The 11,840-nt window shown below is 44.6% G+C and overlaps 1 protein-coding gene across 1 annotated transcript in view; it reads left to right on the top strand.

Annotated features, from left to right (window-relative positions):
- The first annotated feature begins 4,188 nt into the window (after window positions 1-4,188).
- Window positions 4,189-11,840, top strand: part of RGS18 (regulator of G-protein signaling 18) — a 14,411-nt gene continuing 6,759 nt past the window's right edge. Inside the window, exons 1-3 of the mRNA XM_006761293.2 lie at window positions 4,189-4,569; window positions 5,165-5,266; window positions 6,249-6,310. Coding sequence (XP_006761356.1) covers window positions 4,451-4,569; window positions 5,165-5,266; window positions 6,249-6,310 — 283 coding nt within the window. The 5' untranslated portion in view covers window positions 4,189-4,450. The remainder of the gene's footprint in view (window positions 4,570-5,164; window positions 5,267-6,248; window positions 6,311-11,840) is intronic.

Consider the following 11,840-nt stretch of genomic DNA (forward strand, 5'->3'; position numbering starts at 1 on the left):
GGTAGTTGGGTCAAGTCCACCTGAAACATATAATTTTACTGGAGGCCCGGTGCACAAATTCGTGCACCAATGGGGTCCCTCGGCCTGGCCTGTGGGACCGGGCAGAAACCGGCTCTCCGACATCCCCCTGAGGGGTCCCGGATTGTGAGAGACCCCACTGGTGCAAGATTGGGGCTGGGGAGGAATGCAGAAGGTTGGCCAGCCGGGGAGGAACCATGGGAGGGATCCAGGGCGTGTCTGGCCTGTCTCACTCAGTCCCGATAGGCCAGACCCCAGCAGTAAGCTAACCTATCGGTCAGAGTGTCTGCCCCCTGGTTAATTTAAGATTTATATATATAGGAGGATACCTAGGCTGTGCAAACATGGATGACTAATTTCAAAAGTGTTTTGAAAATTGCTCCAATTATTTCCTGATAGAAAAAAACACTTCTGTGAAGGGTTTAAAATAGTCAAATCACGGAGCAAAGTAGGATTTCTAGAATTGGCTGGGTTACTGGCATGACATGGTCAGGTCAGGGTGTGTGACCATCTGAAGCTGGCAATTACGGGCAGCCCCGGGATCTCATGAGAGTGGTAGGAAGCACTTAAAAATGGGATCATGTTGCCTGTCTGCATCACCTAGAGGATTGACTCGAGTGCTGCTCCTGCTTCGCCAGCGTTTTGTAGAAAGCCTTTCGAAGGGCAGGCTGCAAGCTGAGAGCGGGAGTCTGCAAGGGAGTGGTTGGTGTTTCTTTTAATGTGAGAGAGGAGAGATTTTCTCTTCCTAATAAAAGCATAACGGAGCTTGGTGGCTATGATACCGTCTCTCAAATCCATCAGGAACGGAAGGCCTCCGCAGTTTGAAAATACCTCAGGAAAATGTCCGTGCGTAGCCTTTCATTCCAAGTCATTTAACTTGCATTTAAACATGCCAGCCCAGCAAAACCAGGCTGGTGGTTTCATTGGTGCAAATGAGAGAGATCTGAATGGAGTGGGGCTTGGGGAGAAGAAAGAAAATTAAAAGTACTGCCTTTAGGAAAATAACACTTACATAACAACATTTTTTAAAATAACTTTACCAAAAAAAAAAACCCTCTTTTGAACGAGTTTGAATTCAAGCAATGAGTGGACTCAGAGCTAAGTTAGGGCGGGTGCACCTCACAGCACAGTGCCTGTCTGCACCCCTGGGCTGGCTGCTGGACTTTCCTTCAACGTTGTTTGAAGACTAAAGGTGAAATATATGCGAAATGATTGGCAGGGTGCTGATGCACAACAGATGCAACTACTTCTTGATCTATTTTTATCCAATAAAATAATATACACATATGCCGCATGCACAAATATTTGCCTATCAGGTTATTATCTGTCTACTCGGTTGGCATAAAAGAGAATTCAAGGTTGGTCTCTCTCTCTCTCTCTCTCTCTCTCTCTCTCTCTCTGTTTTTGTCTGTCTCTCTCTATGTCTCTGTCTCTCTTTCTCTATCACTGTCTCTCTGTGTTTCTATCTCTCTCTCTTTGCCTCTCTCTGTCTCTGGGTATCTCTGTCTGTCTCTCCTCCACTCCCCTCGGGATACCCTAAGTCTCCTAACTCCTCTCACCTTCCCCAGGATCTGACTTGTTCTTTTTCTCAGCCTCTGACCCCATTAGTTGTCCCATCAAGTTATTGGAAGAGAACAGGAGGTGTAGGGTAGGAATTCCTTTGGGGGGGAGAGTGGGCTGCCCATGCACCTCTGAAATGAAACATCTGCCCAGCAAACACACCTCCCCACAACTCAGACCGTCGACCACGTGGCACTCACTTGGCCGTGCTCTATGCTAAAGAGAGTCCCTGTTTTCCTCTGCCAGCCCCCCCTGGAGACTGGGGTCTGCTCCCCCAGAGTGAGGGGGCCAGGGCTAGAAGGGAATATGGTGACACCTGCTCTGAGAAAGGGGCAGTCCTGGAAGTCAGGGAAGTCCAGCCCAAAAAGTGCAGGGCGGTGCACCTATGAAGGCAGTGTGTATTTCACATAATCAATTGGCTGGTATGTGCGGCGCATGTGAGCATTTATTGGACAAATGGACTTTCCGGAGGGGTTTGGACGGTTTTACGGTCGGGAGAGGAGAACAGCGAAGCCAGTGCTGTAAATACCGATCTGAGCGAATCAGGCGTGGACTCCACACCAGTTAAACTTTCAGAGGCCCTACTTCCCCCTGAAAGTAAAAGCACGGACGTTACAGAAACAGAGGGAAGCAGAAAGACCTCTGAACAGAGATGGTTAAGGAAGCCCGAAGGGGTCAAAGGAAACACAACGGAAAAGAATCCAAGAATCACTGCTTGGAATTCTCCTTTGGAAGCTGAGCATGGCAACCTAAGGGATATATTATAGACAATTTCTGCTCCAGGGGACGTTTTCATGTGTCCAACAACGACAAAGGGAAGAAAAGCAGTTAAGCTGTTTAACAGAATTAGCTGAATAATGTGAAGTAGGTCGACATGCCCCCCCCCCTTTTTTTGGTCACTGGGCAGATCATAAATCACAGGCCCGGAAAATGCTACAGCTCAGTGAGATTACCACGTCCAAGGATTTGCCAGAATTGGAATGTAAAGCCTTATATTCTGGCCCAAACTATGTTTAGTTCCCTTTCATATTGCAATATGTTTTAATTATTATTTTACATTGATCTTTATTGTTATATTCATTACAGATGTCCCCTGTTTTTTCCCCTCACGGCCCCCCTCCATCCCGCACATCCCCCCCACCCACCCAAGCCTTCACCGCACTATTGTCTGTGTCCACGGGCTCTGTGTTTTCACCTTTTACATCATCAAATATAAAATCTGTCAATATATCCAAAGCAGCTGAAAAACCTGCCTCTGTAGATTCACAGAATCAAAGCTATGGATGAGTTCCAGTCTACCGTTGAGAGCATCGACACTGAGCAGAGGTAGATGGCACGCACACTGCCAGCGCGTCACTGGCCGAGGGAGAGCTGAAGTGGGATTTGTATGACCCTCGGCCTTCCTGAAGGTCACCCGCAAGTGGCTCAGGGCGCTGAGCCGGGAAAATGCTCTGCTCACGTCCCAGGCCAGAACCCCTCTTCGCTGGGGACCTGGGAGATACCCTGGGGTTCCTTTTCCTCGCCCATCGGAGAGAAATGTCTTTCCACACATCCTGATCCGTCAGGGCCCACTCGTGAGTCATGCACCCCTCGCTTCCCATCATCCAAGCCATGGGGTGAGCCCCTTCAGAGCACCCAGCTGTCGATGCGAAGTGTCAGTGGCAGGGACCCGGGGTGGTCAGCAGCCAATGGGCCGAGTCCACCCCGCTGGTGGCTGTGATGTGTTTCCTCCCCAGAGGCTCCACCACTAGCACCTGCTGCTCCCTGGGGGACATCGGTCGCTGCCCCTCCCCAAGCTGGGACCCAGTTCCTAGGGGCGCTCTCCCTTCCTGGAGTTTTTGCCACTGCGCCCAACCCACGACTTTCGAAGTCACTTCGGAACTTCCCTCTGCTTCCCTGGTATTTGCCTTCTCCAAAGTGTCTGATCCCCCATCCCACACACCAGGGAGGAATTAGAGCAGCGGCTCTCAACCTGTGGGTCGCAACCCCTTTGGGGGTGGAACGACCCTTTCACAGGGGTCACCTAAGACCATCGGAAAACACCTATATAATTACATAATGTTTTTGTGGTTGATCACTACGCTTTCATTATGTTCAATTTGTAACCATGAAATTGGGGTCACCACAACATGAGGAACCGTATTAAGGGGTCGCGGCATCAGGAAGGTTGAGAACCACTGCATTAGAGCATTCGCCACTGATGGATCGAGGGCCCTGCTTAATGTCATGCCTCGCCCCACCCCTGGGACTTTGTAAAAACACATCACATAGTACCTACCACCCCGGTTTCCTTTTCCATGACCTCTGAGTTATGGACTAGACCAGAATCTCTTAGCTGTCGATCTGGGTTTCGTGGAAAGGTTACCGAGGTGAAGGCTGAGCCAATGGGGAGCTGCCGTTTCTCTGTTCACAAGGACCTGAGCACACACACTGTCATCACCTCTAGGCGTGAGGTGGGACTTGGCCGCAACACATCTGAACACGAACTCCCCACGTTAGAGATCTCCCCACAAGGTTCACGTGGCATCGGGCCTGTGCAGGCATCTGGCTGCTTGCACCAGCCAGAAAGGGAAGTCGTGCGGTGGTGACGCCAGCCTTTATCTCAGGGACCAAGAGCCACTTTGCAAATTTGTAGTATCATTTCCCTAAACAACCGGGGCCCGAGCTGTACTTTGGTTCCTCAGTTCTGCAGGTTCCTGCCTCTGCGGAGGCAGAAAGCCGGCTCTTCCGTAGTCTCTTGTTTTCTTTTCGATTGTAAGAGCGGCCCGCAGAGCTGAGCTAACAACTCGTCCTTCCACCATGTCTGACTATGGAATCGCATTTGCAAGCCAAGGATGGGGTGGATTAGCTCTCTCTTCCTTCTAGAGAGAAGATGGAAACATCGCTGCTTTCCTTTACTCAACGGAATATGTGGGAATCAAAGGAGAAAACTTTTTTCAAGTTAATGCCTGGTTCGGCCAAAGAAGAAGCAAGCAAAGAAGCCAAAATCAGGTAAAATCCGAATTTCTAAAACCTGCCTTATACTTGTAAAAACATGACTGAAGGATACTGGCTCGCCCTTGTTTTGAAAATATCCAATTGAAAATATATTGACTGCACTGCTCCAATCGAAAAAAAAACAACTTTTTATTAGAAGCAAACTGTTAAATCGTGTTTTCGTTTCTTACAATTTTTAAAAAATCTTTATTGTTGAAAGTATTACGTATGTCCCCTTTTTTTCCTCCCATTAACCCCTCACGTGTTTTCATTTTTTTAAGAAAAAAAGGGCTAAGAATTTTTTTTAAGAAAACAATTTTTTTTAAGAAAAATAAAATTTTAACCACACAGACTAGCAACAATCTTTATTGAAATAAAATCTTAAATACTTTTCAGTCACGGAGGGAAAAACCAGTATATTTCACATATGCTACCCTAATTCTATTTAAGTGAAGTTAAGAAAAGTACTATTTAAGTGAAGTTAAGAAAACCACTGTGAGGGTAAGAGGTGGGTGAGAACGGGTGACCAGGTCATTCTAAACCTGAGGGTCACCAGGACAGAGTCTGTCACCCAAACTTTCCTGACACTAATTAATCCCTTTCATGGCAGAGCAAAGGAGAAACGGAACCGGCTGAGCCTCCTCCTGCAGAAATCCGAGTTTCATGAGGAGCCCCAGGCCAGGAGGTCTGCACACTTGGCCGGAGTAACCAGGTGTGTAAGGTTTCGTTACCTGGGGGGTGAGAGGAATTTTGCTGGTTCTATCAGGAAAGGTCTAAGAAAGAGGAAGTCAGGAATTTCCATTTTATTTGAAAACTGCACAGGAATCTGGGAAGGTTAGCGATCTCATTTCAGAAAAACAAGGAATATTCTATAAAATGTAACCACTTTAATAGCTTGAATTACATAGTCTAATAAAAATTCAAGGGCTCTCTTTTTTAAAATGATTGAGCTGTCCATTTTAAATGATGTATTTGACTCCTTATAAACTAATACTCATTAAGAGTTCTCACAGTGTACTGTCATAGAGAAGAGCTAGCCACATCTTTCCTCGGTGGTTTGAAAAAAAATGTTCTAGATATGACAGCAAGTAAATTACAAAAAAAAAGGAGTATTTTGTAATTTTTAGCCATTTCTTTAATTCAGACAGAAAATGGAACAGCCTTATGTACTTGTATAAATTCTTCCAAACGTGAAATATGATCAATAAGAGATCCAGGACAAATATACTCAACTCCCTAAATGATCAGCATCGCTAAAAGAAAATGTTTTCTATTTTTTATCCCTTTAAAAATTCATTAGTCAAACTTCCTGTATCTGTTAAAAAAAAAAAAAAAGCTGCATATTGTGGTCAGAGTTTCAAGGAAATTGCAGTTTACAAAAAAAAAATGAAAGATACTATCAGCTTAGGTCCTTCTATTTGCTGAATTAAGAGAAATAATGGACCTGAATTTCCCCCCTTGGTTTTTAACCTACCACACGCTCAGTTTTTCCTTAGAAGATAATCAAAGACAAAAGTGAAAAGCCAGTTGAGTGGTGTTCCTGAAGTTGCCAGTGTGAATGCAGATTTCGTTATGTAATAGGCCAATGAGAACCCGTGAAGGCTGGTGGGAAGAGCAGCCTTGCAGCGTCTGTAGTGCAGACTCTAGGCAGACTTGCCGCACGCTCCTTACAAAACATGTTGTGTCTTGAACAGAGTCTGCCCGGAAGAAGCAATACGATGGGGTGAATCATTTGATAAACTGCTTTCCCATAAAGGTTAGTGGTATTTTTCCTTCACGAAAAAATATCCTACGTATGCTTGGAACTATCTAGATAACAGAGGCCGTCATAAAAATTGAGTCTGATGGGTAATTTGTAGCAATCTGAGTTTCTGATGGACAGATCTCTATATATAAAAGCCTAATATGCAAATGGCCCCCACGGGAGTTCAACTGGGAGACCGATCGCTCGCTATGATGTGTGCTGACCACCAGGGGGCAGCGCAGAAGGAAGGAAGGTCTCGGCCGGCAGCCAGCCAGGAAGGGAGGCCCTGGACTGCAGCCAGAGGGCCCTGATCACCGGCCAGGCCTAGGAACCCTACCCATGCATGAATTTCATGCACCAGGCCTCTAGTAACTAAATAATAGTCAACTAATATAAAACAATCTCATTTTATTAAGAATTACTTATTGTGGTTGGAATATCTCTTTGTGCTGTGGTTAATAGTTTCAAATCTATTCTTTTTTTTTAATTTTAAATGCAACCCTTGGTTTTATTAAATCCCAGGTTATCCGTGCTATTTTTATTGTTAAGTGAGCTAAAATTTACAGTAATGCTTTTGGTGGACATTCAGGAAACCCTCATGAAACTAGTTTCTTTTTACTTTTAAACTTTACTCTCCCTATCACTCATGTGTTTTTATTTTATTTATTATTAACTTGACTGGGGTGACATTGATCAACATGAACATAAAGGTTTCATGTGTGGGTTGCTAGGTTACAAGATCTGTATGTTGTACCGAGTCAAATCTTCTCCTGTCACCTCATATTAGGACCCCCTTTCTCTTGCACCCCTTCCCTCTGGCAGCCACCACACTGTTAAGTCTCAGTTTAATTTCCCACATACGAGTGAAACCACATGGTTCTTAGCTTTTTCTGTCTGACTTATTTCACTTCGCATAATGTTCTCGCGTAATCGTGTGTTTTTAGCACGCAACTGTCTAGAAGTGGTCTGTGCAGGTGGAGCTTTGCAGGTGCGATGGGAGGTTAGGACTGACTTGGAGCCCCCTCTGTCCTACCCTATGAGAAAGCAGGGGTCAGAGGTCAGGCTTAGGGTCCATTTACCAAGGCAGCAGGGGAGGGAGCTTCTCTGGTCTTCATTCGGCCCAGGATGTATTTCAGGTGGCCAGGCTGACAGGCTGACGTGAGTGGCTCTGGGCGGGGAACCACAGCCTCCTTGTTCACACTGAACCAGGCAGCGTCTGCTTTGTCATCACCAAAGAGCCACGCACGTCCTCAAGCCCGCAGCCCTCATGGGTATCTCAACGTTTTCCTGTTCCCTACCCCGTTCTTTGAAACCAAAATGCTCCGCAGCCACTTCCCAGGTGAGGCTAGCCAGGCTGTTCACAACCCTGCTGGTGGGGCTCACATTCCAGGGGGCCTCCTGGAAGAAGGGGTTCCCATCACTGGGGCAGCGGGGGTCGGGGGAAACAGTAATCCAGCGTGCATTCCTTTGGAGAAAACCCCGACTTCTGCTTGTTGGTTTTTATCTTCTGTGTGTTTTCTCCTCCTCAATTGTCTATCCTCCTATAAGGCTTTGGTGACCAATTCATGTTCCCCTGAATTTAGTGACCTAGGAATCCTATTTCTGCAGACTATTCCTGAAAATGTTCCCTCTTCCAGGGAAAACAGATTCTGTAATATTGACTCAAGAAATAAATTTTTAAAAAATAGGTAGCGAAATCAAGACTTAAATGTAGACAAGGATGTAATCAATGAAGATGGAGGGCAGGAGTAAGAAAAGACATTCATGCTAACAGGATATAACCTGTTACTCTTTCCTCCTCGTTGCCCTGGTACTTCCTACTCTCAGCACCCCCTTTGGAGAAGAGTAAGGTAAACAGGTATCCTCAATGACCTGACTTCATTCCCTATGTCCAGTCATTTCTGAACTACAGTTAAAATTCTTGCCAAACAGATGTGGAACCTCGCCCATCCTCTCTAATTCCGCTGCCACTAAATTGATCAGTTCCCAAGACGAATTATAACAACCTGTGTAAAATGTTCCCCCAAAATATATACATGCCCCCCAAATCTGCTTTCAAAGAAATCCTGTTATTTCCAATATTTTGGCACACCCAAGCCTTTCAGCTTCTTAGCCAGTCAGAGCAAGGGACAAGTGGAGGAGAGGGAATTCACTTGTTTTGCAACTTGACTGTTTTTTATAAGGAAGACTAGAGGCCCGGTGCATGAAATTTGTGCACTTGGGGTGGGGGGGGGGCGGAGAGTTCCTCAGCCCAGCCTATGCCCTCTTGCAGTCCAGGAGCACTCGGGGAGTGGGCCTAAGCCATTAGTTAGACATTCTTAGTGCTGCCACTGAGGTGGAAAAGGCTCCCACCACCACTGAGCTCGCCAGCTGTGAGCCCAGCATCTGTGGGAGCGCACTGACCACCAGGGGGCAGCTCCTGCGTTGAGCATCTGCCCCATGGTGGTCAGTGCGCATCATAACGACTGGTCATGCCGCTGTTTGGTTGATTTGCATAGTAGCCTTTTATTATATAGGATGTCTTTTAAGCCAGCACATCACCTGGTCAATATTAAGTACTCAACTAAACCAAATTTGTTGCTGGGAGAAGTTCTCCAGGGTCCCTTTGAGCTTTGAGTTCAGGTTCTCTTCTGCAACATAAAGACTGCATCATCTTAGTTCAGCTTCCTAATTACTCTGACCTTCAGCTGCCTCCAAGGTCAAGGGAAAAAACAATGTCTTTAGCTCCAGTGGAAACAGATTTCTGTCTGGATTAAATGAGATGGCAGATACGATACCCAGGCCTGCTCGCTGCCACACAAATGTAAATGTCACTGCTATTATGAAATAGCAACAATGACTTTAATTACCTTTCCCTGGTTTTTAGTTCACTCCTCACTGGACAAACACGGACAGGACTACATTTCCATTGGGGGCGTGGGGAATAAAGCATACACTGGATTTATTCCTTTAACTTAATAAATCGATACCTAGTAATTCCATCATACTCTCGCAGCCCGTTCAGAGAACAGAAAGGGTTAGCTAGCGAGGGTAATCAGTCCTATAGAAAATGCTCACCAGGCAGCCTAATCACGCTGCTTTACCAGTAGTCAGAGCCAAACAGAGAAAAACTCCATCTCTCCCGTTCACTGGTGGGAAGACTACAGACTGTGCAGCGGCAGCACGTGAGGCAAGAAGGGGTGACACTAATAACAAAAATTCCGCCGTGACCCACTTGGACGCTATTATGGGCGCTCACGATCAAAGTGCTAATTAAATTATACTGAATTCACCCCAAATTGTGCGACTGGTGTTCTTTTAATCAGCCCTCAAAAATCCAATTATTTTAATTGGAAAGCTTATTGTAATGTTAAATTATAAAGCTTAAAATAATCAGCTACAGAAGTCCATTGGTGGCAATGGTTAAATTCAGCTCCTTTCTCCTGACTTCACTCTACCCATCCCCCACCCCACAAAAAAAAGGAAAAATCTTAGCCCTAACCAGTTTGGCTCAGTGGATAGAGCGTCGGCCTGCGGACTCAAGGGTCCCAGGTTCGATTCCGGTCAAGGGCATGTACCGAGGTTGCAGGCACATCCCAAGTAGGGGGTGTGTAGGAGGCAGCTGATTGATGTTTCTCTCTCATCGATGTTTCTAGCTCTCTATCCCTCTCCCTTCCTCTCTGTAAGAAATCAATAAAATATATTTTTTAAAAAAAGGAAATATCTTATACTTAGGTGTGTACACACACACACACACACACCCACAGACACAAAAGACCTTGATCTATCTATCAAATTTTATAGACTTTCCCTTTGGTTAAATGTGTAAGCTTCTCAAATTCGGTATGTCACATGTATAGAGAGGAAATGGAAATTTTATTCAATTTAGTCAAATGGGATATGAAATGAACAAAACAGAATAGAAATTTGAGTACTCAGTTTGACAAAAAAACGGCAGCTACTAAAACCACTAGAGACTGGTATTAGCATCTTCAGAAATGGGGCCACAGGAAAAGATGGTTCTTACTCTAGATTTTAGGGGATTCATCAAAATTCACCATCTGGACAAGGAGGAAAAGAGAACATACAGGCAGAGAGCCAGCACAGGCCTGGAGAAGTGACCAACGCAATGAGTTTAGGGAACTAATAAGACGTAACTCCTTATTGAGAAACAGCATTTGAAAAAAGGTGGCTTCAGGTAACGGTTAATAGCCAGCTGAGACTACATTAGAGAATGTTGTTGCTGTATTCCACAGAAAGCAAACAATCCAGGAGTTTTTTGGTATTTCCACTACCTTATTCAAACCCCATTCTTAAAATGTAGTTTAATTCTTTTGACATTTAAGAAAACACAGTCAGTTAAAATCTAAGGAAATCTAAACCAAGAGTGGACTTTAAATAATAACATATCAGTATTTCATAATAGAAGGGAACTGAATGTGGGATATGTGGGAACTGTACTATCTTCATAACTCTTCTGTAAATCTAAACTTATTCTAAAATAATTTAAAAAAAAAATAAGCTCAAACACATTTAGTAAATTACTGAAATCCCTCAATAATTTAACTGCCATTCTCCCATTTGTTACTATACAGGTATTAGAATACATTTTTTTCCATTCCTGTTTGTTGACAAATTTGACTGAAATTGCAAATGAACCATAAAAATCTATAACTTAACTACTTATATAATTAATAATTTCTAAATGTTGCGTAATAAAAACAAAAAGCATGAAAGACCAACATCAGACTATATCCACCATTCATAATTATCGATTTCAAATCTAGTCATCATTTCTTCTCACTGGCTGAGTTTATGAAAGTAAATGCTATCAATATGAAGTTAACCAATAAATCTATTCCAATTACATTACTTATACGTGTGTATTATAGGTTTGGTTTGTGCACATATATGTATATACTTCTGTGTAAGACATCTTTGAAAGTAAAACACTACTTCTGAATATAAATAATTTTGAAAACAACTGGCTAAATTCATTAAAAATGATAAAAAAAATGTTGCAATGTTTCATGAAGGCTTTAGGAAACCTTTAAAAGAGACTATAGATGTGTGCAAGACTTCAACCGGCAGAAGGAAAGGAAACTTCGAGCAGAGAAAAGGGCGTGGAAAAGGGTTGGGAAATAAGAGTTTTGGTGCAGCCTGGAAAGGCAAGCAGATCACTTCCCCGGGGCAGAGAGTAGTGACACGCACACTGGGGAAGTCAGGGAGGGTGCAGACTTCAGAAGAGTTTGTTATCGACCTGATGGGTGGAGAGCTAGAATTTTATGCATGGCAGAGGGACTACATATGAGGCTGTTACTAACACAAAAGCTAACCTCAAGGTAAGGGCTGTCTTGGAAAGAAAACGGATGGACTCGGTGACTCACTGTATGTGTGCCTACGTCCTAAAGAGAGGTGATGAAGAAATAAGAGAGGAGCCCGGCCCGCGTTGCTCAGTGGTTGAGTGTCAACCTATGAACCAGGAGGTCACAGTTCGATTCCCAATCAGGGCACATGCCGGGGTTGCAGGCTCGATCTCCAATGTGGGGCATGCAGGAGGCAC

Source organism: Myotis davidii, unplaced genomic scaffold (assembly GCF_000327345.1).
Source record: "Myotis davidii unplaced genomic scaffold, ASM32734v1 scaffold174, whole genome shotgun sequence".
Classification (NCBI taxonomy): domain Eukaryota; kingdom Metazoa; phylum Chordata; class Mammalia; order Chiroptera; family Vespertilionidae; genus Myotis; species Myotis davidii.